This window comes from Phacochoerus africanus, chromosome 8, assembly GCF_016906955.1.
Source record: "Phacochoerus africanus isolate WHEZ1 chromosome 8, ROS_Pafr_v1, whole genome shotgun sequence".
Lineage (NCBI taxonomy): Eukaryota > Metazoa > Chordata > Mammalia > Artiodactyla > Suidae > Phacochoerus > Phacochoerus africanus.
The window spans coordinates 75,415,616-75,442,431 of NC_062551.1; the positions used below are offsets into that span (position 1 = coordinate 75,415,616).

General features: G+C 52.9%; 1 protein-coding gene across 2 annotated transcripts in view; it reads right to left on the bottom strand.

The window, feature by feature from the left end:
- The window catches only part of PADI2 (peptidyl arginine deiminase 2), a 59,771-nt gene extending 35,603 nt beyond the window's left edge, over nucleotides 1-24,168 (bottom strand). For both annotated transcript variants that reach the window (XM_047792087.1, XM_047792089.1), the window contains exons 1-3: nucleotides 23,976-24,168; nucleotides 9,036-9,219; nucleotides 8,066-8,138 (exon numbers count right to left, since the gene is read on the bottom strand). In XM_047792087.1, coding sequence (XP_047648043.1) covers nucleotides 8,066-8,138; nucleotides 9,036-9,219; nucleotides 23,976-24,067 — 349 coding nt within the window. In that variant the 5' untranslated portion in view covers nucleotides 24,068-24,168. The remainder of the gene's footprint in view (nucleotides 1-8,065; nucleotides 8,139-9,035; nucleotides 9,220-23,975) is intronic.
- Nucleotides 24,169-26,816: the final 2,648 nt, after the last annotated feature.

Genomic DNA, 26,816 nt, shown 5'->3' on the forward strand with positions numbered 1-26,816 from the left:
CTGTCCTGTGCATTATAGGATGTTGAGCAGCGTCCCTGGCCTCTGCCCCTTGGATGCTCATAAATCCTTCAGCTGTGGCCACCAAAATGACTCCGGGTATTGCCAGATGTCCCTGGGGAGGCAACCTGGCCCCCTGAGTTAGACACTAACAGGGGAGTCGTTGGGAAAGGTGATGGGAGCAACGCACCGAACAAGATGAGTTGGGTCCAGGCCCAGTGGGCTCGGCCTCAGGCTGAGCACAACTTGGGCCAAGGTAGCAGCTGGGTGGGAATGAATGGATTCCCGGTCAGTTCCCTTGGCAGGAGTGCTCTCCCCCCGGAGAGACGGCACGCCTCCCCCTCTCTCCTAAGTCCAGGGATTCTATTCAAGGCTTCCCTTTGCCCATAGCCCAGTTCCCTCCCAACCCTGAATGCTGCTTTTCTGGGTTGAGAATAAGGTGGGATGGGGGAGGCTTTAAGGGCTCCTGGTCCTTAGGAGAGGCAGTGCCACCCAGCTCAGCAGCCTCATTTTCAGATGTTGTAAGAAGTAATTATATAGGAAGGTCCCATGTGGCACAGTGGGTTAAAAATCTGGTGTCACCACACCTGTGGCACAGGTCACAACTGTAGTGTGGATTTGATCCCTGGCTTGGGAACTTGCGCAAGCTGTGGATGTGGCCAAAAAAATTTTTTATAAATTCCTTCCATTGATCCCTTTCTTGCAGCAAATCACTGTGGAGCATCTAGTTTGTTCTAGGTGCTGCACGAGGCACAGGGACCAGTGGTGGGCAATCAAGGGTTCAGTGCCTGCTCTCAAGAAGCCCCCAGTCCTATGAGATAAAATTACTGTTCCATTTTACAGGTGAGCAAATCCAGACTCAAGGATGTCACCTCTAAGCAAATAGGCACATGATCTGGGAGACTTCTCACCAACAGGCTAAGAATCCTAGGGAGAAAGCAGAGAAGGTGGCGCCACCTGCAACTGTTAGAGGCTGAAGGCTCAGAGGGAGGAATAATATTGATCTTGGCTCCCAGACCTTCACGAACTTTCCAGCTGGACACTCCCCAGGGAATGTCGCCTTCTGGGGAGGCTGGCTTCCTGAAACTCCTCCCTGGGTTCCAGCTGCAGACCCAGCCTCCTCCAGGAATCACTCTTTTCTTTTCTTTCTTTTTTTTTTTTTTTGTCTTTTTGGTCTTTCTTTGGGCCGCTCCCGCGGCACATGGAGATTCCCAGGCTAGGGGTCTAATCGGAGCTGTAGCCACCAGCCTATGCCAGAGCCACAGCAACACGGGATCCAAGCCACGTCTGCGACCTACACCACAGCTCACGGCAATGCCGGATCGTTAACCCACTGAGCAAGGGCAGGGACCGAATCCGCAACCTCATGGTTCCTAGTCGGATTTGTTAACCACTGCACCACGATGGGAACTCCCACTCTTTGCTTTTCAAGATAACAATCTTGCCATGTTCTCTGCTAAATCACGCCCCCTCCAGCCACCCGCACCTACAGATGAGGTGAAACCGAGGCATCCAGCAGGGCTGTGACCATGACGTCCCCAGGGACTGCAGAACCAGGGGTCACACTCACATCTCTGGCTCCAGACTCCTGCCCTTGGCTGTTCTCTCCACTGACTCCCGCTGACCTCCTACTTGGGCTGTTTCCAAAACCCAAGCCCACCTTCTAAGACCCAGGACCTGCTCCCCTAAAGGTCATTCCCAGAGGAGTTGGTTACATTCCCACCCTGGCAGCCGTGTGGCTTTCAACTCCAGTCTGCAAACAACCACATTGCTGCTCCTATGGTGTGTCCATGAAAGCACTGGGTCACAAGAGAGAAATTATGAAGCTTTACTTTATTACCAACTTCTTAAATTAATTTTTTTTTTCTTTTCAGGGCGGCACCTGTGGCATATGGAAATTTCCAGGCTAGAGGTCGAATCAGAGCTGCAGCTGCCAGCCTACACCACAGCCACAGCAACCCCAGATCTGAGCTGCATCTGTGACCTACTCTGCAGCTTCAGGCCATGCTGGATCCTTAACCCACTGAACAAGGCCAGGGATTGAACCCGTATCCTCACCGACACTATGTCAGATCCTTAACCACCACACCCTGCCCCCCGAGCCACAATAGGAACTCCTTAAATTAAAAATTTTTAAATCAATGTAATATTGCACAAGTACAAACAAAATCAAACAGTACCAAATAGCTTCTAAAAAAATCCCAGCAGTTTCCTGCTCAGCCCACCCCCTCACCTGCCCAAGGCAATCTCTGTCACACTAGATAACAAGCTTATTGCTCTTTTTTGTTTTGTTTTGTTTTTTGGGGCTGCATCCGAGGGCATATGGAGGTTCCCAGGCTAGGGGTTGAATCGGAGCTGCAGCTGCCGGCCTACACCACAGCCATAGCAATGTGGGATCCGAGCCGCGTCTGCAACCTACACCACAGCTCATGGCAAAGCCAGATCCTTTTGAGGCAGAATATTAACTCAGGTCGTCAGGGTAGGAGCAAGGGCTTCGATGCCTTCTTTGATAGGGCCATTGATTAACATGTGTGGCTTAAGCGCTCCAGGGAGGAACACCTCCACAGGCCTTGTTTTATTATAAGAAATATGCATTCCCCACCGACTTTGTTTACTATAGAAAATGCGAATCTCTAGCCCACTCCTCAACTGGTAAAAGAGGAATGAGAGGAATGGTAAAAGAAAAGGACAAAAAAACAAAAACCCCATAGAACTTTCAGGACAGTTCCAGCCCCGAAAGCCCTATTGGACAAGGACTGCTATAGGTAATTGAACAAGACCAATGGGAGAAAAGTGCATCTTTCTGGACCCCACTTTGGTGTCTCTTTCCACCTTTAACAGATTAAAAACCTCTATAGGAGAATAGAGAGAGGGGGATTCTTCTCCCCGCTCCCAGCAACCCGGGGAGCTATCTGCTTGCCTTTAATAAAGACTTTGCTTGCTTGCTGCCTGTGTGTTCGTGGAGTTCATTCTTCAACTGCCGTGAACAAGAACCCAGATTCTGGTACCATCTTTCCAGCATCACTTTAACCCACTGAGTGGGGCCAGGGGTCAAACCTGAGACCTCATGGATCCTAGTTGGGTCTGTTTCTGCTGAGCCACAACAGGAACTCACCAAAGTTCTCATCCAGTAGTATTTTTTTTTTTTTCCTTTTTATGGCTGAACCTGAGGCATATGGAAGTTCCCAGGCTAGGGGCTGAATCAGAGCTGCAGCTGAGGCTTGTGGCAACACCAGATCCTCAACCTGATGAGTGAGGCCAGGGATCGAACCCGTATCCTCACAGACACTAATGTCATATTCTTGACCCACTGAGCCACAGCAGGAACTCCGATTATTGCTCTTTCTTGGTTTGTTAAATTCAGACAAGTTTCACTGGGTTCCCATTTTGAAATTTGGCCATCACATAACTGGGCTCCCTTATCATCCACTTCCGGACCTTCTGTGGTGCTTCAGTTTCTTTCTTATGACCCTTGACCATCCACCCTCCACCTTCCTTTGGAACCCCCCTGGAAGGCTTTTCCCCTTTGAACCTTCCTCCAAGGTCCAATTTAACTAGATTCTGCTGGGGTCATCCTCGTGGGGACCAACAGGTCTGGGGTGGGCTGCCCCAGGCTCTGGGCTCCTGGGACGGCTCTGTCTTCCCTGGGGAAGAAGGGATCAGACATCTGTTTCAGGGCCTCTGGGCTCTAGACATTTCCCAGAGGCTCTGAATCCTACCTCAGCTCCCCAGAATAGCCCCAAGTGTCAGGTGGTACTTGGGGTGCGGGGCAGATTAACTGGAAATGTCATTGGGATTGGATTCAAGGCAGTCTGCCCTGAGAACGAAGACACAGAGGCCTTGAGACAGAGGCACAAGCATTTCGGCGGGCCGCCGGTCCCCAGGGACGGTGGCAGGGTGCCTGGTCTTGCCTGACTGGGCAGAAGGACTCTTCCCCAACAGCCAGCTAGGGCAGCTACCCCGGGCTCTGGGGGGTGGGCATGAGGAATGAAATCTTTGGGTTGATGCTGAAAATTCTTTTTCTTTTGTCTTTTTAGGGCCACACCTAGGCATATGGAGGTTCCCAGGCCTACCCCACAGCCACAGCAACGCCATATCTGAGATGCGTCTCTGACCTACACTGCAGCTGATGGCAACGCCAGATCCTTAACCCACTGAGCGAGGCCAGGGGCTGAACTTGTGTCCTTATGGATACTGGTCGGGTTCATTACTGCTGAGCCGTGACAGGAACTCCCGATGACAAAAATTTTTAAGGCTCGTGTCTGCCCGCTGCTCCTGTTGCCAGGACCACAGCAAAGAGGGTGAGACTCTGCCTCCCTCCATGGACCCTCCCCTCCCACGTTCTCCTTTAACAGGGAGGGCTCTGCAAATCAGCCCAAACTGGGAGTTCCCGCTGTGGCTCAGTGGGTTAAGAACGCTACATAGTATCTGTGATAGATGCCGGTTCAATCCCTGGCCTTGCTCAGTGGTTTAAGGATCCGGTGTTGCCAAAAGCTGCAGCATAGGTCACAGATGCGGCTTGGGGATTTGGAGTTGCTGTGGCTGTGACCTAGGCTTCAGATGCAGCTCTGATTCGACCCCTAGCCTGAGAACGTCCATATGCTACAAGTGTGGCCATAAAAAGAAAAAGAAAAATCAGCCCAAACTGGGGGCTTGGAGGCCCTCAGGCATCAATAAACTCAAAACTGGCATTTTATAGTTGGGAAAAAGTGAGGTTTAGAGGGACTGGGCAGATCGCAAGTTTTTGGCAGGACCAGGCCAAGCCCCCCAGCCTGATCTGGCCAAGGGCATCAAGGTTTCACCCTCAAATCTCGGGAGGAAGACTGAAGCACAGTAAGATTTTCCCAGCTTTACCTGAGCAGAGAGAAAAATGGGCGACGCCCAGAGGGAGGGAGAACAGCAAGGAGCATCCACTGAGCCCCTCGGCCATGCCAGACCCTCAGGATGCTCCATCCTGGGAGCCCGTATAAGCACTGTGCATGGCTGCACCGTGAACCTCATCTCTCAGACGAGGAAACTGAGGCTCGGCAGGTGGTGGTCACAACGCTGCTGGAGGGGCAGAGCCAGAGCTTAAGACTCATTCCTGTCCACTCTGGAGCCAGGGATTTTTCTGCTCCGTGTGGTCTCAGGACAGGACTAGGGTAAGACGGATTCAGATACATCTTTGGGGGCCAGGCCCACCATTCTGGGACATTCAGGGTGTCCCTGCCTCTGAGGCGCTGTCCTGGAATGATCACTCAGGGCGTGGGGCTCAAGGGCTCCTGGGATAGATGCTGAGGGAAGAGGGACCTGGAGAGCTCAGATAGACCCGTGGGTCCCACGGGAGTCCCAGTTTTTAGCAGGGCCCCTGGTGGTACAGGAAACATAAGTTTGATAGGTCTTTCTTTCTTTCTTTCTTCCTTTCTCTCTCTCTCTTTCCTTCAGCTGTGCCCACGGCATGTGCAAGCTCCCAGGCCAGGGATCAAACCCACACCACAGCAGTGACAATGTCATATCTTTAACTCGCTGAGCCACCAGGGAGCTCTGAGTGAGTTTTTCACAAAGCTTTATTTCTAGAGTTCCTGTTGTGGCTCAGCGGGTTAAGAACCCAACAAGTATCCATGAAGATGAGGGTTCAATCCCTGGCCTTGTTCCGTGGGTTAAGGATCAGTGTTGGCACAGGCTGTGGTGTAGGTCACAGATGTGGCTTAGATCTGATTTTGCTGTGGCTGTGGCTGACAGCTGCAGCTGATTCGACTCCTAGCCTAGGAACTTCCACATGCTGCAGGTGTGGCCCTAAAAAGAAAAAAAAAAAAGCTTTCTTTCTGCAGTGGAAATAACTGTCCTTTTGTTCTGAGATTATGCCCTATTTTTGAGGTGTCAAAAGGATGGTGATAACTGACAGCAATTTTTTTTTTTTTCTTTTTAGGGCTGCACCTTCTGCATATGGAGCTAGGGGTTGAATCAGAGCTACAGCTGGTGGCCTACACCACAGCCACAGCAATGTGGGATCCAAGCTGAATCTGTAACCTACACCACAGCTCACGGCAATGCCAGGGATCAAACCTGAATCCTCATCGATTCTAGTTGGGTTTGTTACCGCTGAGCCATGAAGGAGCTCCTGCAAATTGTTTTTATTATTTTCTTTTTGGCCAAGCATCAAAATTGTCAGGATTATTCTCTTTTTGGGTGGGTGGAGAAAGGGGGACATTTTACTGGTCCTCGGAGCTTAAGTATCGGAAACTCGTGGCAGTGAAAGAAATAATTGTTCAATGAGAGCCGAGCCTCGGAACCTTAGAAGGATGAGCCTGGCCATTCGTCATGGGCGGATCTGGTAATGTCTGGAGCTTCAGTTCTGCTGCATCCCCAGAGGGTTCCCCTGAGCACAAGCTGCACATTTTTCTAGCCCAGTCCTGCCTCCTTCTCCCTGATTTTGCCGTCCATCCTAAGTCGGCTTCAGTGGACTCTCCTTAGCGGTGGAGTCAGTCCCCTGGGGCCTCCCTCCTCTGCCAGGCCTCCGGTCACTGCCCTTCCCGTTCATGTCCTCAGGTGTCCCTGTCTCTGTGGGATTAAGTTTCCTCCCGGACGGTCATCTGAGACAAGCTGGGGGCTCTGGGTGCCTGTGAGCTTAATCCACGTGCCAGTCCTCGGCTGCGAGGCAGGAGGCTTCGGTTTTACCTCCCCAGGCTCCCCAGGTTGTCCCGAGGACCCCCCCACCTGCCCAAGGCTGGGCACTCGCTCCCTCGGTGCCCCAAGAAGGGCCGGTGACCAGCAATTGAGCCCACCTGGGAATAAACTCAGACGTGGGCGAGCATGGCTGTTGAGCCTGTTTCGGTGGCTGAAAGTACAGGGTTGGAGAAGGAGGGGCAGGGGTGGGGACTGGTTGTTTTGTGGGGGTAGTTCTGAGAGCCCTGGAGGATGTGAGATACTGAAAGGGCTGGGCATCCCACAAACTGCTTTCAGATGCTCTGGCCTCAGGCAAGTTTTTACTTATTTGTTTTACTTTTTAGGAGCCTTGGTTTTCTCATCTGTAAAATGGGGACAATAACAGTGTGTATTCCTGGAATAGAGGTAAGAAGAGATTGAGATCCTGACAGTAAAATGTACCTGACACACTGTAGGTGCTCAATAAATGCCACTTCCTCACCAAAGTCCTGGACACAGTGCAGGTGTTCAGTAAACAGACAATATCATGTTATCTTGAAAGCCCTCAGCGCATAGTTGACTCTCCGTAATTGGTAGTTCTCCCCGCCTGCCATGTGGCCACTCTGTCAACGATAAACTAAGGCTGGATGGACAAAATGACCCACTGAAATGTCTCCCTGGATTAAACATTATATGATTCAAAATTTATTTATGTAGTTGTTTAGGCCGAGCCTGTGGCATGTGGAAGATGCCAGGGATCAAACCTGCACCACAGCAGTGAGCCGAGCCAGTGACAATGTCAGAGCCTTCACCTGCTGGGCCACCAGGGAACTCCTCTATGATTTAACATTTAAAGAAAAAAAGTAATACCTTCACTGCAGAAGAGTCGAGTGAGTGAAGCTTCAGCAGACCACATCTCAGGTGCCCTGCCACCCAGGGTAGGGGAGTGTGGTGCAAATGGAAAGAACCGAGGAGGGGAACAATCCTGAGTTCTGAACCCAACCTGCCATTGAGTTGCTGTGTGACTTTGAATGAGTTCCTAATCTCTCTGGTCCCCAGTGTCCTTACGAATCAAATGAAGGGCTTGGACTAGGTGAGTTAAGGACCTAGGTTGCATCTTTGTGCCCCCGGGGCTGCGTCTGGGGAAGGCAAGGACAGAGCTAGCATTGCCCAGGACAGTGCAGGCTTTGTAGACATGTCATTTCTCACTACGAGAGGCAAGCTCTTCTCCAGGCTGCAGGGGAGAGGTGGCCTCCAGCAGCATCTCCCACTCCAGGACAGAAGGGCCTGGGCATGTGTGGTGTCACTCCTCCGGCCCGCATTATTCGGAGGAAGCTCTGACTGCCAGATCTGTAGCTCTGAAAACAGGCCAGGTGCTGCTGAGAAGGGCAGCAATGCCAGCCCCTGGAACCAAGGCACCCAGGCCGTAGGCATGCCAACTCACCAATAGCCGTGAGGAAGAGCCCGGCCTGGTCGATGGGGGTGATTCCTTCTTCCTCATAGTAGTTGACGGTGACCTTGAAGGGGAAGGAGCACATGGGGAGGGGGAGAAGAGCAGAGATCACAGATTACAGGCAGGAAGACCTGCAATGAGCATCTTCCTTCCTCACACCGCACAGCCTATCAAACCTCTCTAAACACTGGACCCCCTCTCCTCCAGGAAGCCCTCCTGGATTGATGGGCTGTTTCTCACAGATTATGCAACTAGTTAGGGGACGCCCCTCTCTCAGGGTGTATCCAGGGTGCCGTCTGCCTACATGCCCCCTGGTGCACCCTGCTGTCTGTGGAGCCCCCACATCTGCCATGGTGCATGTCTAGCTCCTGCTAAGCAACTGGGGGGCTTAGGTTGTTCCCACTGGATGATGCCTAGCGCCATCACTGCCATGGGGCACACGGTGAAGTTCCTAAGTAGAGAACGCAGAGGAGAGAGAGTCTGGTCTTGGCTCTCCCACTTGGGCAAATCACTTTGCTTCATGGGCCGCTCAGCACCCATTTGAGACATGATGAGACCAAGGATGTTTGCGGTTGTCACGTCCAGTGGTTCTCAGTTCATCATTCAGCAGCTTGTGATTTAATCATCCTGTGGTCTAACACCAGGCTAATAACGGTAGGTGTTTATTGAGCATCTGAAACGTGGCAAGTCCGAACTGAGATATGATACAGGTGTGACACGCGCACCAGATTTAAACTTGGTGTAAAAAAAGAAAGTAAGCGCTCTCATCACTATTTTTTATGTTGCTAGCATGTTGAAATGATAATATTGAAGGCCACCTGTTTCTTTTTGCTCTTTTAAGGTGGTGGTTTGAAAACTGAAAATGACATATGTGGCCTGTGTTCTGCTTCCATCGACCAGCCTGTTCTGGTCCAGCCTGGCTCGATGCCTGCGTGGCCCCGGGTTCCCACGGCCCCGGTACCTTGTCGCTGCTGGCCTCGCTGCTCGCCTGGTTCATGGTGAGCCGCAGCGTGGTGCTGGGAGAGAGAGGCCAGCGCTGTTTGCCGTTGGTGGCCACCTCCTCCGCCTGCCCGTCGCGCACCACCTCCACTCGCACGTGCTCTGAGTGCTTCAGGCTGAAGGTTTGGGCCCCCGCTGGGGCCGCGCTGTAGAGGGAGAGGAGAGCCGGTCAGGAGGACCCCTGGCCAGGTGGGGCCAAGGGCTTCAGGAGGAGATTCCTGGAGCCACGAGGCTGCAAGGACTCTCCCAGGCTGCCTGGTCTGGGTGGGGTGAACCCCAAAGGACCCAGCTATAATCGCCTGGTGGTGACGAGGGCACTTAGTAAAAATACAGATTCCTTGGGCCAGTCTTGTACCCTCTGAGTCATCATGTTTCACGGGCTGGGGCCTGGGGCCCTGAATGCTTACCAGCTTCCTGGTGTTTCTGATGGGCAACCAGCTTTGGAGCCACTTGGTCCTGTAACGGTGGAGGTCTGAGGCCCAGACAGAGGAATGAACTTGCTCTAAAGATAGCCTAGAACCTTGTCTCCCAAGCCCTGTCCAGTGTCTGAGCTGAAGGCTAGGAGAACTCAGCAGATAGCAAGGAGGCAGGAGTCAAGGCCCTGGGTTTGCACAGAGATGGAGCCTGGAACTCCAGCCTTGAAGGAGCGAGGCTGGTCTGCCTCCCTCACAAAGACCCCATCTTCCTGCCACAGCTTCTGTAGCTTGGAATTCCTTAGAGTCAGTTATTCCTTAAGGGGTGGGGGGTTTGTTGGAAAATAATTTTGGAATTCTTGAAAAGCCTTGAAATTTCATGGCAGGAAACAAACGGGTTTGACCTCGCTGCCAGAGACCGAATGTTTGTGTCCCTCTAAATTCAGTGTTGAGGGAGTTCCTGTCGTGGCTCAGTGGAAACAAACAACTAATATCCAGGCCCTGCTCAGTGGGTTAAGGATCCGGCATTGCATTGAGCTAGAGTGCAGGTCACAGACATGGCTCAGATCTGGCATGGCTGTGGCTGTGGCGTAGGCCAGTAGCTGCAGCTCTGCTTTGATCCTAGCCTGGAGCGTCCATATGCTGCACCTGCAGCCCTGAAGTAAATAAAATAAAATAGAATAAAATAAAATAAAATAAAATAAAATAAAACTGTCTCTAACTTTGGGTTGACAAAAAAAATTAATAGTCAATCTAAGAAATAGAAAATTAAAAAAATAAAAATAAACAAATTCAGTGTTGAAGTCTCAACCTCCAATGTCTTTGAAGGTTGGGCTTTGGAAGATAATTAAGGTTAAATGAAGTCACGAGAGGAAGGTTCTCATCTGAGAGGACAGGTCACCTTGTTGGAAGAGTCAGAGAAAGAGAGCTCCCTCCCCACATGCACCAGGGAAGGGCCGCGTGAGCCCACAGCCAGAAGGCAGCTGGCTTCAAGCCGGAAGTGTCCTCACCAGCACCCAGCCATGCTGGCACCCTGACCTCAGACTTGCAGCCTCCAGAACGGTGCGAAATACATTTTTGTTTTTAAGCCCCCGAGCCTGTGGGATTTTATTTCAGCAGCTCAGATTAAGACACTGGCTTAAGGGGAGATAACAGGAAAGACAGGGAGAGAGAGAAGGAAGATGCCCAGGGCTGACCATTTGGCTGAATCTCCAGCCCCCGGTGTGAAGGTTCCTAAAGGCTGAAGAGGGGTCACAGGGATTGGGGTGGCTTCTCATGAGATTTGGGACCAAGCTATAGGTACAAGTGTCTGCCTCAGGGTCACATCTGCTAATTTTGAAGGCCTGGTGCCCTTGGGCTCCAGAAGAGTCCTCTGCTGGGATTGGCCATCAGAATGCTTAGGCTTTGGTTTGGGTTTGAAGGCTACAGCTTTATGGATCCCATTCCCAGAGTCTGGTTGGTAGGACAGAGGTGCGGCTGGGGCAGCTGGGGTTAGCAGTGGCCATGGCTGAAAGATTTAGACCAGTGGTTCTCAAAGTTCAGATGCAGCAGTGGCAGCAGCATTATCTGGAGGGCTTATCAAAACATGGACTGCCAGAACCCGTCTCAGAGTTTCGGATTCAGCGGGTCTGGAGTGGGGCTTGAGAATCTGCATTTCTACTGTGTTTCTGGAAACTGTTGGTGCTGTTGGTCCAGGGGCCACACTTTGAGAACCACTGGTCGAGACGTGAAGCAATGCCCTCTGGTGCTTAGAGCCCTGGGATGGGATGGCCAAGGGCCTGTGTGTGAGTCTGTAGAGGCCACCAGGCAGGGTCCCTGCCATCCAGGCCATTGACTGTGGGGGATATTGGCACAGTAACTACTGGTCTCAGGCATTGGCAGGCGAGAGTAGGCAAGGGTCTGGCAGCCCGTGCCCAGCCCTGGGAAAGGAGTTCTTAAAAAAAGCTCCAGAACCACTGTTTCTTTTTTTCTGTCTTTTTGTCTTTTCTAGGGCCACACCCTTGGCATACGGAGGTTCCCAGGCTAGGGGTCTAATCAGAGCTGTAGCCGCCAGCCTACACCACAACCACAGCAACACCAGATCTGAGCCGCATCTGAGACCTACACCACAGCTCCGGATCCTTAACCCACTGAGCAAGGCCACAGATCAAACCCTCAACCTCATGGTTCCTAGTCGGATTCATTAACCACTGCGCTATGATGGGAACTCCCCAGAACCACTGTTTCTTGTCTACACCCCCAACCCCACTTTTTTTTTCTTTTAATGGCCGCACCTGTGCATATGGAAGTTTCCAGGCTAGGGGTCAAATCAGAGCTGCAGTTGCCAGCCTACATCACAGCCACAGCAACGCCAGAGGCAAACTGCACCCACAACCTCTGCCACAGCTTGCAGCAATGCCAGATTCATAACCTACTGACCGAGGCCAGGGATTGAACCTGCATCCTCATGGATACTAGCCGGGTTCATTTTCACTGAGCCACAACAGGAACTCTCTTGTCTGTTGCCTTCTGAACTCCCCAGCCCATCATGGGGACACTGGCTAATCTAAGGCTGTGACACTTGTTTGCTGCTTCCCTCTCTTCAACACCATCGTTAGGAGAGGCATGTTGTCCCCGCGGAAACCCTGGTTTAGGGGTACATGTGCAGAAGATCTGGGTTCAAGTCCAATTTTGCCACTGACTTGCTGAGGGGGGTCTTCTGAGTGTCCATTTTCTGACCCATAAGATGCAGGATGACTACCCATCCCTCCTATCCCACAGGCCTTCGGGGGTGGGGGATATACCTGCACTTTACCACCAGGTGTCTGTCCTCTAGACTGTAAGCCCCCAAGGCCAAGGTCTGGTCTCCTCCACAGCAGAGCACAGGGCTGGCTGGACACATCATATCCAGCAAAGAGGTGAACCTTTTTAAAAAGCCAAGCAGCATATCCCACAGGGAGGGGTGGGTACCTGCGTAAACGTTTTAGGTGGCATATGGATGCTCCATTTATGTTTTTTGTTTTTTATTTATTTATTTTTTGCCCACATCTGCGGCATGTGGAGATTCCTGGGCCAGGGACTGAACCTGCACCACAGCAACCACCTGGGCCATTACAGTGACAGCGCTGGATCCTTAACCCTCTGTGCCACAGGAGAACTCCTGGATGCACAATTTAAAAGAACACTTATGTATTTTTATTGGTCATGCCAGTGGCATGTGGAAGTTCCCGTGCCATGGGCAGTAACCAAAGCCATAGCAGTGATAACACTGGACCCCCAATGCACTGAGCCACCAGGGAACTCCTTTTCTTTCTTCCTCTCTTCCTTCCTCCTTCCCAGACTTACATATTTAAGTGTATTTTTATGGCAATTGATAAAGGCTTGGCATTTATAGTAATAATATAAGATCTCCACTTAAAAAAGACATAAGAAAAATATGAGTTGGTTTAAAGAAAAATATTTAAGCTAATGGTACTAGAGGTAGAATATAATTTTGATAAAGACCATGGGAGTCTGGGCCATTGTGGACTCAGGTCTGGGAGACATTCCTTTAGTGTAAGACCTGCCTTTGACCATCAACCTGCTAGGCGGCCTTGGGCAAGGAGCTTGTCCTCTCTGTTTCATCAAGTGTAAAAATGAGAAGATGGGACCAGGTCAGAGGTGGCTGGAGTCCAGGGAGAGCAGGGGTGGGAGTGGGGGAGGCCTGGACAAAGGGATGGGGGAAGGGGGCGCTGAGAAGCTTGGGGATCTCTCTGCGGGATCCCCATCCCCCTGTAGCCAGAGCCACTATTATTTTATCTTGTTTTATATACTGGGTTTCTGCCTCCAAGTCTATTTAGAAAAAAAGGCTTTACAAACCCACAGGGTGGGAAGATCTTTCAGGGCCCCCGACCTTGACAATAGCTGCTGTAAGTGATGCTTCTTGCCGCCTTCATCTCTCTGAGCCAGTGAGAAACTGGAGGAGGCCCCAGGGGCTCTGGGGTTAATACCCCACCCACACTGGAGCTCCAGGGCCCCACCCCCTCCCACCCCAGCACCCGCCCTGAATGGAGCTGAGCAAACAGCTATTCTTGGAGCTGCTCTGGCAGAAGCAACAAAGGCATGGATTGTGCCCTGTGGATCCTGCTGACTGCCTCCCTCCCCAGGATGAATCTCTCAGAATTCCCCACAGAAACCCAAGAGCCAGGGGCTGTGGGTGTCTTGATTGTCCGTGGAGGCTGCAGGGAGAGTCAGGAACGTATAGAGGGAAGGGTGGCAGAGGGAGCTGAACAGGGATGGTGGAGGCCATGATCTCCTGCTTTCGGGAGAGAGGTTAAAACATGCGGATGGAAGGACAGGCTAGGGCCACGTCTGTCTGCCCACCATCACCATGGCCCAGCGCCCAGGATATGGCCATGCTCAATATGTATTTTGGTAATGAATGAATGGACCCTCCCTTTGTGCGTGCGTGCGTGCATGTGTGTGTTTTAATGGCCGCACCCACAGCATGTAGAAATTTCTGGGTCAGGGATTGAATCTGAGCTGTAGCTGTGGCAGTGCCAGATCCTTAACCCACTGCACAGGGCCGGGGATTGAACCTGAATTTCCACAGTGACCTGAGCCCCTGCAGTCGGATTCTTAACCTGCTGCCCAATAGCAGACCCTCTTCTTGGTTTCCCAAACTGTATTACCAGAGTAATTAAAAAAAGAAATCAGGTTTCTTGCCTGCTTGAAAATGTTCAGTAGCAATTCCTCATCTACCTTATAGTGAAATCCAACCTCTGTAGCCTGGGGTTCACCCAGTGGCATTTAGCCACATCTCGACTCCCTAGCCTCACTTCCTGCAACTCCTCTCAACCCTCTGCAGTTTCATCTTAGCATACACTTTGTAGATGCTGTTCCTTCCACCTGTAATGCTTTTCCCTGTCTTCTTTGCCTGGCAGCTGCCTACCCCTCCCTGAGGATGCGACTCAATCAATCTGTCTCCATCCATGTTTATTTTCCCTCGGGGCAGTTATCTCCTTGAAGGTGGGGACTGTATTTTCTTCTTGGGTCCGTAAGTGGCTTAGCACAGGCAAACATCAAGTTAATGTTCCAGGAAGGGCTGAAGAGAGGGCTTGCGTCTCCGGGCACGCGTTCCCTCAACACGTATTTATTGAGCACTTACTACGTGGCAGGTGTTGGAGGCCGAGCAAAAAAGATGTGCTTGGGGCCCATGGAGCATATATTCTGGTGGAAGAGGAAGACTTGAGGGATTACACAATTAATTATGTGATTATAGCTGTGATAATTGCTGTAAAGGAGGAATATGGGGTTCCCGGAGGTCCTGGCCTGGAGGTCAAGAAAGGATTCCTGGAGGAGGCGGCATTTGAGTCGAGGTTTAAATTTTACCCTCTGCGTGATGGACAATAATTAATTAGATCAACGGTTCTGAGATTTGAGTTGCATCAGCATCACCTGAAGGGCCGGTTAAAAGACAGATTGCCAGCAGGTCTGGGGTGGGGCCTGAGAAACTGCATTTCTTCCCCCTCCCACTTTATGTTTTATTTTTTGACAATTTTGGCTGTGCCAGCAGCATGCAGAAGTTCCTGGGCCAGGGATGGAACCCAAGCCACAGCAGTGACAATGCCAGGTCCTTAACTGCTAAGGCCACCAGGGAACTCCCTCCTCTCAACTTTATTGAGGAGCAACTGAGAAATAGAATTGTATATATTTAAAGTGTATAACACCGTGATTTGACTCCCATAAAGAGTGGGAGGCAAGTGCATTGCTGACAAGCTCCCAGTGCTGCTGTTGCTGGTCCAGGGACCGATTTGAGAACCAGAGCATTGGACAAAAAGAGGAGAGGAAGAGGAGCAGAGGTGTCCAAGCAGCAAGGACAGCCTGAGTGCTGGCTCAGCACATTCGAGAAATGGGAAGGAGGTAATTGAGGCTGGAGTTGGTGAGGGAGGGTGCTGGGAGAGGACCCAGGTCTTGGCAAGGAGCTGGCCTTTGCCCCGAGGGCACTGAACCTTCTGAGCAGGGGACACACGGCCCTTTCTGCACAGCACACAGATCCCCCAGGGTGCAGGGTGGGGAACTGATTCAGGAGTAATAGGGGATGTGGGGGAAACCAGTGAGAACAAGTGAAAGGTGACTGCAGCTGTCCCAGTGAGTGATGGTGGTGCATGGACGGGACTGGGTGGTGGCTGTGGAAATGGAGAGAGATGGCAGGTTGGGTGGCATCAACGGAATGCTGAGCAAGATGGGAAAGTAGCGTCCGCTGTAGAAGTGGGGTGCTCCCTGAGCCCAGCCCAGGGGAATTCTGGGCAACATGACCTAACATCTGCTCAGCCGCTGTGTGGCCTCTGGTCTTGGTTCAGTCCGTGGGCAGGGTTGGCAGCGTGGCCTCGCAGGGCTGCAATGTTCACTCAGCCCCAGACCTGAGGCCGGGACGTGCCTGCTGCTCACTGGCATCTGGCCTCAGCTTGTCTGCCTGCCCCGGGCCTCGTTAACACCAGCAGGGCTGACTTCACAGTGAACCCAGCTCCTGGCAGTCTGGGTGTGACATCCTGTCCTCAGGTCTTTGCGGGAATCTGAGGGGGCTGGTGGGTGCCAACCTGGCGTGCAACCCCGGGGCGCACACCTTCCAGGAGCTGCCTGGCATGGCGGTGGCAGCGGGAGCCCTGAGGTGGGTAGCTGGCCTGGACAGAGATCGGTGGAGGCAAACCATGACTTTTGTCTTGGGCTAGCCTCCTTCTGCACTGGTAGGTTCAGCAGACTCTCCCACTAGGCACTGGTGCCCCAGCTGCCCAGGGGCCCGCTCCTTAGGGTAGAAACAATCTAATCTATGGTCACTCCCTCCCCAGACACCGTTAGAGGCTCCCCACTGTCTGCAGAACAAATTCTAATGCCTGAGCCTGGCATTCAAAGCCCTGGTTTAGACTTAGCCACTCTTTTTTTTTTTTTTTTGTCTTTTTAGGGCTGCACCTGCAGCATATGGAGGTTCCCAGGCTAGGGATCCAATCAGAGCTACAGCTGCCGGCCTACACCACAGCCACAGCAACACCAGATCTGAGCTGTGTCTGCGACCTACACCACAGCTCACAGCAACGCCGGATCCTTAACCCACTGAGCAAGACCCGGATTGAACCCGCAACCTCATGGTTCCTAGTCAGATTAGTTTCTACTGTGCTACAATGGGAACTCCATAGACTTATCCACTGTCTAGTCTCATACTCCAGGCTATGGAAGATATGCCCTTTCTGCCCCCACGTGTCCCAACTCTCTTGCCAGGTACCTTTGCTCCTGCATGGTATGTCCTGGTCATATGGTGAACCCCTGACCGTCCTTCAGTTAGGTTGCCACCTCCTCCAGGAAGTCCTCCCTGATCCTATCAGCAAATACTCATCTCTCTCTCCCTCTGCTGGTGCCTCAGACAACACTTAACACTTGTTTGGCATTTCTCTCCCAGGAATGCTATGAACTCTTTGAGGCCATAGCTCATTATTATTTGTTTTAATAACAGTATAATAAACCTAACACTAATTCATGATAACTATTGAGTATTGTGTGCCAGGCAATGTGCCAAGCCTTTGGCTCACATGATCTCAGTCCATCCTCTCTTCCTTTTTTTTTTTTATCTTCAAATTAATTGTAAAAAAACCTTTTATTGGAGTACAGTTGACTTACAGTGTTGTAGTCCATCCTTTCAATAACCCCACGAGGCCTGTATTAATGTCATCCCATTTTACAGATGAGCATGTTGAGGCCTGCAGAGGGCAAGCACTTGCTCTGAGTCTCAGGGACAGACTGAGACAGGCAGGGTGTGGGGTAAACTCAAGCTCTCTGAGTGCTGGGCCTGGCTGTCCTCTTCCTGGGATAGGGTCCAGAGGTTACAGTTTTCCCTAAAGGTCCTTGGGGTAGGGACACCTGGCAGGGGACAGGGAGTGCCAGGCCTGGCTCAGGAGAGGATCAAATGAGAGGTCCCCTACTTATTTTGCAGGTGGGGGTCAGAGGTAGAGAGAGGGGACACCAGAAGCGGGCTTCCTGCCCTGGGATCTTGGATGAGTGACTGAGATAAGCAGGCTGGGGCTGGTCAATGCCCCAGGCATGGGGTCGGACACGCTGGGCAGGACTGAGCTGCCTCTGAAGGCTGGTCCCCCCACAACTGATTAAGTATGCCTGTCCAGTGGTGGTGGGGCACTGTAGTGAGCCCCCATCACAGTGCTCCCACCTGACTCAGGGCCCTGTGGACAGGGAAGGAAGGTTCTCGGGGACCCCAGCTGTGCAGGGGGCTGTGGGCTCCAACCACAGGGTGCCAGGAGTTCTCTAGGACCCTGCCACTCCCTGGGAATTTGCCTGACACTTGAGCCCCAGAGCAGCTCCTGGCAGGGCCTCCTTTTGAGGGTTGAGGGCCCGGAGTGTTGTTCTAATTTATGGGCCACCTGACCTGGCCTGAATCCACCTACTGTCATTCTCTCAGGAGCAGGTGCTTCTCTGGCCAAACTCGGCCACATGCCCTTGACCTTTCACTGGCCCATCCATCAATACCCATCCCTTGAGGCTGGGAATGGAGAGCCCAGGGATAGGCCAGTTCTCATGCATCCCTGGCCACACCCCTCCATCCACCCAGCAGAGTCCCTCAGTGACTTGAGGGCACGAGGTTCACGGGAGCAAGGAAGGTGGTGGGCAGGGAGAGGACATGCCTAAAACGTGAGTCCCAGAAGACAGCCCGGCAGAGCTTCAAAGGCCGGGGCTCCCAATTACCACTATTTACCAGCTGTGCCATCTTTTTCTTTTTTCTTTTTGGCTGTGCCAGGGGCATGCAGAAATTCCCAAGTCAGGGATTGAACCCAAGCCACAGCAGTGACAAGGCTATATTTTTAACTACTAGGCCACCAGGGAACTCCCTAAGGATACTTTCTTTCCTTCCTTTTTTTTTTTTTTGGTCATTTTAGGGCTGCACGTGCAGCATATGGCATATGGAGGTCCCCAGGCTAGGGGTCGAATCAGAGCTGTAGCTGCTGGCCTACACCACAGCCACAACAACATGGGATCCGAGCCACATCTGCGACCAACACCACAGCTCACAGCAACACAGGATCCTCAACCCACTGAGCGAGGCCAGGGATCAAACCTGTGTCCTCATGGAGGCTAGTCAATTCATTTCCGCTGAGCCACGACGGGAGCTCCTAAGGATACTTTCTAAAACACTCACAGCAACCAAGAGACAGGGATAGGAGGGCTGGGAGTGAGATGGAGTTGAATTAGATTCTACAGGCTCTTCCCCAAGGTAGGATGCATAACTGCCCTGTGCCCTATTTTCCCAGCATTTTACAGCTGATGGCCAGGAACCCTGCCCTGGTAACTTCTTTTCTATCTTGTGCCAGAGAATAATGGGCAAGGCCCTGCCGGGAGAAATGGCTGCTTAGCCTCTTCCTTGGGGTATCCTGCAGAAGGAGGCACAGGATCACCCCTACTTCCCACCTCACAGCTTCATCAGGAGGTCGTGTAACCAGCCCTGAACAGGCAAAAGATAGTTGGTAACATCATCTCTGCCCTGAAGCTCCTGCAGACCTCAGTATACGGGTCCTGACTTCTCTCTGCCAGAGAGAAAGGGACACCTGCCCAGTCGAGAGCTCTCACCTCTAGAAAGATGCACAAAGCCAGGGAGGGACAGGAGAAGCCGCCTACACAGCCGAGGTTGGGGGTCAGTGGGGGAGCTGGGCAGAGTGTGAGCACCTGTTCATTGACTCCAAGGCAGCTCTTTCTCCAGGGCCCCACCAGGCTTTGGAGGTGTCTGGGGGAGGTGAGTGGGGAAGAGGGTGAAACTGACAGGGGGATGCCACGGGCTCAGTGCCTCCTCTTCAACTTCAAGCCAGAATTGGACGGGGGGGACCCAGGCCAGCCCTGGCATAGAAGCAGCTGCCAGCTAAAGGGACCATGGGGGAGATTGTGAGGACAAGGCGTGATGTGCCAGACCTGACAAAAGTATGCTTCTGTCACGAGACAGGGTTCTACAATATTTTCTTAGCCTCTTTGCTGAACACTCCATCTTGTCCTGCTTTACTTTACCCCATCTTCCTGCTTGAAAAACAGTCACAGTGCTGGTAAGCGACTTAAGCTTAAGAACAAAGACCTAAAGGCATAAGCTCTTCATAGGGTCAGCTGAATGAGGACATTATGCATTGGTCTAGGCACGCCAGATATGGATCTGTGCAGATTGGCACACCGTTTGCACAAGCATGATATGTCCTCTAAGGGATAAGAGAAAGAGGAACCTCATGGCCAAGTGGTTTATGAGTGGTCGTTAGTGGGATATGCATTAGCAAAGAGAACCAAGGTGCAAACCTAGGCACGCCTGGTTGCAGCAAATAGGCATGCCAGTTGTGGAAGCACAGCCAGGATTCTCTGGAAAGCACAGCTAACTCAAATGCTAATGATTGTTATGTGCCTAAAGGTCAGAGTAGAAGCTTAACCTTTTACCAGCTAAGTGGCTTTTAAAACAATAAAAGAACTTATAAAATAGTAAACAAACCCTATATCCTCCACCCATAGCCCCTCCTCACTTGACTTCATCCTAAGGAGCACAATAAAAGCAGAGTGGTTTCTTGAGGTGGGGCTCTAGGTCCCTGAGACCTTGAGTCCTCCGGTTCCCACCTTTACTTAAGATAAATGTCTCTGCGTCTTGTTTTATGTTAACTTTTTTCCTTCAAGTTTCACAGCGCCCGTTCTTCAGCCCCATCCTGCTGAGCTGGTCTCGGCACGCTTCTGAGTAGAAGAGAGTATCTTTAACAGCGGCTGCAAAGTAAATCTCTAGAAAAAAAAATCCTACTTCCTTCTCTCTGGGTATCTATTTAGATTTTGCTGGAGACCATTACTCAGAATGTGGCTGCATCAAGGCATCCATTCTCCAAGGGTCAGTTATGCTGGGCGAGGGTGGGTGACCCAGAGGGCCTGGTGAGGAAAGGGCGGGCAAGGCCCCTGCTGTGTATCTGGAGGGGAAGGGGTTGTGTGTGCATCTCAGGAAAGGGCGCCCAGAGCCCTTGGCAAAGGGTTGGATGTTAAGGTCTGCTCACTCACCTTTGCGATTCAGGAGTGAAGGGGGCAAGACACCTCTCCCTTACTAGGGGTCAAGACACCATTCCCTCCCTGGCCCAGGGTCCACCAGGCCTTGTCCTTTGGTGTCTCCTTGGAGATGGGAGGCCCTGGGGCATCATATAGGGTCTTGAGTCAGGAACCCGTGTCTGGGCTCTGGGCGGGGAAGGGCTCAGTGGGAAGTGAGAGTTGGCTGGTGGTGGGTGAAGTCTCCAGGGGCAGTGGGCTTGTGAGCCGGGTGGAGGGTAGAAGGGACACAGGCTGAGGGGGTCATCCAGGGCTACCTCCTAGTTTTAGGGTCGTACAAGCTAGAGTGGAGATTAAGAGGCTAAGTTCTGAGTCAGGCAGAATTAGAGCCCTGTGTGACATCAGGCGAATGGCTTCACCTCTCTGAGCCTCATTTTCCTCATCTGCAGGATGATCCCAGCATGACCTCCCAAGTCTGCGGGGAGGCAGAGAGGAGATAAAGCATTTGGTTTGTAAGTACCCACCAGTATCTCTCGCTATGAATGCGGATAGTCACTTTTATCACTACAGCTTTCAGGAGTAACAGTGGCAGTAAGCCAGTCTCCTTAGTTTCAGAAGGGACTTCCTAGAACCCCCAGCTCAGTGGCTCTCAAGTGGAGGGGATGTGGCCCATAAGGCACTGCTGGCCTTGTCTGAAATCATTTCTTTTTCCTTCTTTCTTCCTTCCTCTGTCTCTTTCTTTCACTCTTCCTTTCTTTTCTTTTCTGCTTTTTTAGGGCCACACCCATAGGATATGGAAGTTCCCAGGCTAGGGGTCAAATCAGAGGTGTAGCTGCCAGCCTATGCCACAGCCACAGCAACACCAGATCCAAGCCACATCTGCGACCTACACCACAACTCATGGCAATGTTGGATCCTTAACCCACTGAGCAAGGCCTGGGATTAAACCTGTATCCTCATGGATACTAGTCAGGTTCATTTCTGCTGGGCCACAACGGGAACTCACTCCTGCTCTTTCTTTCACTCTCTTTCTTTTCTTCTATCCTTCCTTTTTGGCTCCTGGGGCATGTGGAAGTTCCCAGACCAAGGACTAAACATGAGCCACAGCAGTAACCAGAGCCACAGCAGTGACAACACCAGGTCCTTAACCCATCGAGCCACCAGGGAACTCCTGTAGTCATTTCTGATTGTCACAATTAGGGGGTTGCTACTGGCAACAGTACAGCCCCTGGTGTCAAAGAATTATCCCCAAATGCTGTAGTGCTGAGGCTGAGGAGCCCTATTCAGTACATACAGTGGCCACCACCTGTGGCTATTGAGCACCTGAAACGTGGTTAGTCTGGAGAGAGATGTGCTATAAACACAAAATACACACTGAATTTCAAGCAGAGGATGTAAACTGCCTCAGTAATTTTTATATTGATTACATATTGAGATGCTAACATTTGGGATATATTAAGTTAAATAAAATATGTATTATTGCAATTAATTTTACCTGCTTATTTTAACCTTAAAAATGTGGCTACTATAAAATTAAAATCACACATGTGGCTCTGTGACTTGCATTCTGTTTCTGCTGCTCTAGACTCCACTGCTTCTCTTGGGGGTGATGGAGAGTCTTAAGGGAAGTGCAGATGGGAGAAGGAGGGTCGCTGGGGCTGTGGCTGGGTTCTTGAGAAAGGACAAAGGGGGGTCGTCACAGCTCTGGCCCCTGCCCGAGGGAGGATGAGTCCACACCTCCCCCACTCCCTGCCCCCACTCTGCCAGGGAGAGAGTGGGCAAGGGGCTTGAGCCTGAACCCATTTTATACCCCACCTCAATGGAGGCACCACGCCAGCCTTTCAGGCTGCACTAAAAGTGCCCCAGTGAACAAACAGGCGGGTATAATGACAGCTGAGGCTTAGCGACCTGAGCATCCTGGCTCCTTGCCCACTTCCTGGTAGGGCCCAGTTCAGGATTGGGGGTGGGGAAGGGAAGGGAGCCCTCCCAGGCCACTGAGGCCTGGACCACACTCCACTTCTGTGTTGTGAGCCCAGAAACCACCCCTGAGGTTTACATGTGGACAACTGAGGCCAGGGGCTGAGGAATGGAGACAGACCTTGGTCTGCAGGGTGACGGGGTCATTTGCCCTAGGGGAAGGACAGCGCCTGCTGAGGAGGTGGCAGAAGACTGGCCCCACAGAGCTGCCAGGGCCACTGGAGGTGACAGAGAGCATGGGCTGGGGAGGGTGTGTGGAAAGACCCAGGGATGGGGTTTGGTGGGGGCCTGGGAGAGGCAGGGTGCTCCGGATGACAGAATGATGTGGGAGCAATAGGCCACTTCGGCACCTCCAGCTTAGCCCAAGGCACAGAGAGGCTAAGGGACCTGCCCCAGGGTATCAGCATGGGGTCCCAGCCCTGAGCCCAGCATGCTCCCTCCTCTCACCACTGACCCCTCCCACCCTAGCAATGGGGAACATTTCAAATGCTTGGAATGGAGGTTCTGCAGGATACCGTCCAAGACCCTCGGCCCTGCATTCACACCATCTGCACTTTGCAAGGCCTGCCCCAAGCATCGCAGGGAGATGGCTCCTTGGACTTGGCTGCTTCCCAGGGGCGGGGCTGGGGGCTGGAGGTAGGCCCTGACTTCAATCCCCTCACCCCATGCTCTACTGTCTCAGAAATCCTGCACCCCACCAAAGTTCATGGACAGGAGCAAAGGGCCGGTGGCAACAGGGTCCTGAATCAGGAGCTCTCCTCTGACAAAGATCCCAACTGCACCACCTCAGTTTGGTTTGCGGGAACAAAGTCCCTCCCTGACCCCAGGGTGAAGTCAAGGGAAGGCATTTGGGGACATGGAGCTTATGGCCAGTGCCTGGGGACAGGCAATCACCAGCAGCCCCCACAGGGTGAAATTGGAGCTTAGGCAACCCCTAGAGCCAGATTCCACCCCTGGGCAGCTCCCCTCTGGCCCAGTCTCAGCCTCCAGCAAATCCTGCAGGAGGCTCAGCTGATCTGGGAGTGGGGCAAGGCGCTGAGTTGAGGTGGGTGGTGAGTCAGGAGGGTCTGAGGAGAAGGGAGGGGGCATAAGGGAGGTGTGGGGTGGGGGGAGCGGGGAGGGAAAGAGGGGAGGATGACTAGGAAGTTGGAAGGTGCTGAGGTTGTCCTGGGAGAGGGACTGGGGAGGGTCCGGTGGGGGGAAAGCCCGAGGTGAGGGGCGGGGTCTGGGAAAGGAGTAGCAAAGGGGGTTGGGGCCGTGTCAGGGCACCTGGGAAGGTCTCTGGATTTCTCGCGGAGGTTGACACAGGTTTGGGGGCTCCCAGGTTTCTGCGGGAGGTTCTTAAGATTTCTGGGCGCGGGGGCCTCAGGGGCGAGGGATGACTCGGGCTGGAGGAAGGCTGCCCGCGTCTCCAAGTCCGGGGAGGGTCTCGGGATTTCTGGGGCTTAGATTTTGGGCCGAGCCCGGAGTTGGAGGGGGTCTCGGGCCAGCGCGGTGGCCCAGCTCACCTGTAGACATCGGTCCAGAGGTGCGTGCCCAGCACGTACACCGCCTCGACGCGGCTCCCGTACTGCAGCCGCACGGTCCGCTCGCGCAGCATCTTCCCTGCAGAGCACAGCCCTGGGTGGGTCCTCGTTCGTCCCCGTCCGACCGGAGAACCTGCGGCAGGTGAACCCTCACCAGCTGTCCGCAGTCGCCCGGCGCCGGGCTCCGCCTTTATCCTGCCGCCGGTGGGCGGGGCGGCCCGTCGGCCTCCCTTGCAATGGGCCGTGGGCCTGTCCGTCAAGCGTGACCACGCCCCCAACTCTTTCCGCTCCCTCGTTGGTCTGGGTGAAGTCAGCAGTTGCCAGGTCCCTCTTTTTCATGGTTGATTTACTCATTCTTTCATTCCACACACTTTCCGTGGGCCCCCAACTGCCCGGTGCCAGGACGCAGGGCCAGTCTCCCTTCCGGGCGACCCCAGCCCTACCGGGCAGGTAATGCAAATGTGGAGCTGGCTTCGGGGCGGGGACAGGAAGGAGGTGGAGGGAGCCCAGACCAGAGGGTGCCCTAAATCAGCCCAGGCTCAGGGACCTGAGCCTTCTTAAAGAAGGCGTTTGCAAAGTAAGTGGAAGGGAGGAGAGGAAGCTGACCAAACCAGGAAGCCAGATACCGCCTGACACCCACTCAACTCCTCAACAATCAGATCGGAATTGGAAAATGGGAGGGGGCGGGGGCGGGGAACTCTGCAGCCTGCGGCGCCAGAATGCAAGCCAGGGCTTCGGTAGGTGGGCGATGGGAGCCTTGGCACGGCTTCCTCAGCGAGGAGTGGTCAGGGCTGGAAGTGAAGGAGGCCATTCTGGCTGCCTGGGTGGAGGCGCCCCTGGGGAGGGTGGGTGAAGCCTCCTGCTGGGGCTGCGGAGAGCCCTGGAGAGAAGGAATTGATCTACCTGTGTTCGTGGACTGAAATATTGATGTTCCAGTGGAAGGACCGTGAGGGGGTACCATTCTGGCCTGGGCCACTGGGCAAAGGCGGGAGCCACTGCAGAGGTCACCCTGTGTCCTGTGGAGGCCGAGGGGGGGGGCGGAAGAACATGCAATGGGGGCCTGAAGCCGCCCCCGCCCCCTCCCAGACCCTTCCAGCTCTGAAGCCAAGCGGGGGCCTGTTCAGATAATTCATATATGATGGAGTGGTCCTTGGTACAAGGGGCAAGAGAGGCATGAGAGGGCAGAGGTTAGGAGAAGGGCGTGGCAGGCCGGAGTGTTGGGGCGGGGGGATGGGCGCCCTGGTGCATCTGAATAAGAGGGTCGAGTCTCACAAGTGCCTGGAGCTGAGGCGCACCCAGGCTCTGACCCCAGTGGCCTCCTCGAGGCGGCCCAAATTAGGAGACGGACAAGAGCCCAGCTGCTCCCGGGGAGCTGGGACCCAGATGAATGTGGGTGGGGAAAGGGGAAGACCCAGGGAGACGCTGGTAACGTCTGATGGACGCCTGGACGGCTGAGTGCACCATCCAATCAGGATGCAGGGCGGCCACCTGCCAAAGAAGCAAAAAACCTGTGCTGCTCAGAGCTGATTTCCAGGCCCCTGAAGTGGGTTCTTGTCTGGGCACACCTCGACTGGAATTACATTTCTTTTACAATTTATCTTATTGAGTTATAGTTGATTTACCATGTGTTAATTTCAGCTGTATGGCAAAGTGATTCAGTTAGACATAAATACACATTTTTTTTCATATTCTTTAAAACAAAATTTTGGGAGTTTCTGTTGTGGGTCAGTGGGTTAAGAATCGGAGGCGGGGCCTTGATCAGTGAGTTAAGGATCCTGTATTGCTGTAAACTGGTGTAGGTCACAGATGTGGCTGGGATCTGGCCTTGCTGTGGCTATGGTGTAGGCTGGCAGCTGCAGCTGCAATTTGACTCTAGCCTGGGAACCTCCATATGCTGCAGGTACAGTCCTAAAAAGTAAAAAGAAAAATTTTTTTTTTAGTTGTGCCCGCAGCATGTAGACGTTCTCTGGGTCAGGGACTGAACTGTACTGCTGCTGTCGCAACGCCAGGATCCTTAAGCCGCTGAGCCACAAGGCAACGTCCTCTTTTTCATTTTCTTTTCTATTTGGTATTATTTTTGAGCCCTTACGATGTGAAGATAGGGGGCTTTTGCCAGGGTCCCCACCTTCCCAGGGATCCTAGGGCACAGCATCCTCATTTCATCTACTGGGGCCCAGAGTCAGGGGAGAAGCCCTGCACCCCCACTGAGGCCTGGGCAGGTCTTCCCAGGAGCAAGGGAGTGATAACGTCAGGCCAAGGTGGTGACTGTAGGGAGAGAAGGAAGAAGAGTGGGCCCTTAATGCACTCCCCCTGCGTGCCAGGCACTGTCCCAAGGGCACTTTTCATGCATTAGAATTAGATCTTTCTACCTCCCAATAACCCCGCCACTTTACAGATGAAGAAGGAGAGCTGCAGAAAGGTTAAAGGATTTGACCTGTTTGGTCTCACAGTGTCTAAGAGCCAGGACAAGAACTTGAGGGGTGTGCTGGGAGGGGGCCGCAGGGGTGCAGGGGATAAGGGCAGAGGAGGAATCCTGCGTTCCAGGCCCAGCCTTGCCTCAGTGGAACCTGGGACAATTCACCCTGCCTGCCATTAGCCTCATTTTCCTCATCTGAAAAATGTGACCTCAGCCTAGGGGTGAGGATAACATTACATGAGACAATGTATGAAAATACATGAAATACTGGCACACTGTCTGGACAAGGTGTGCGCTCAAGAAATGACACTCCCTCTACTTACATAAAAAAAAAAAAAGATCCCACCCAGGCCCAGCTGACCCACACTCAGGGCTCCTGTCCCTGGCTCTGGGCCTATGACGTTGGG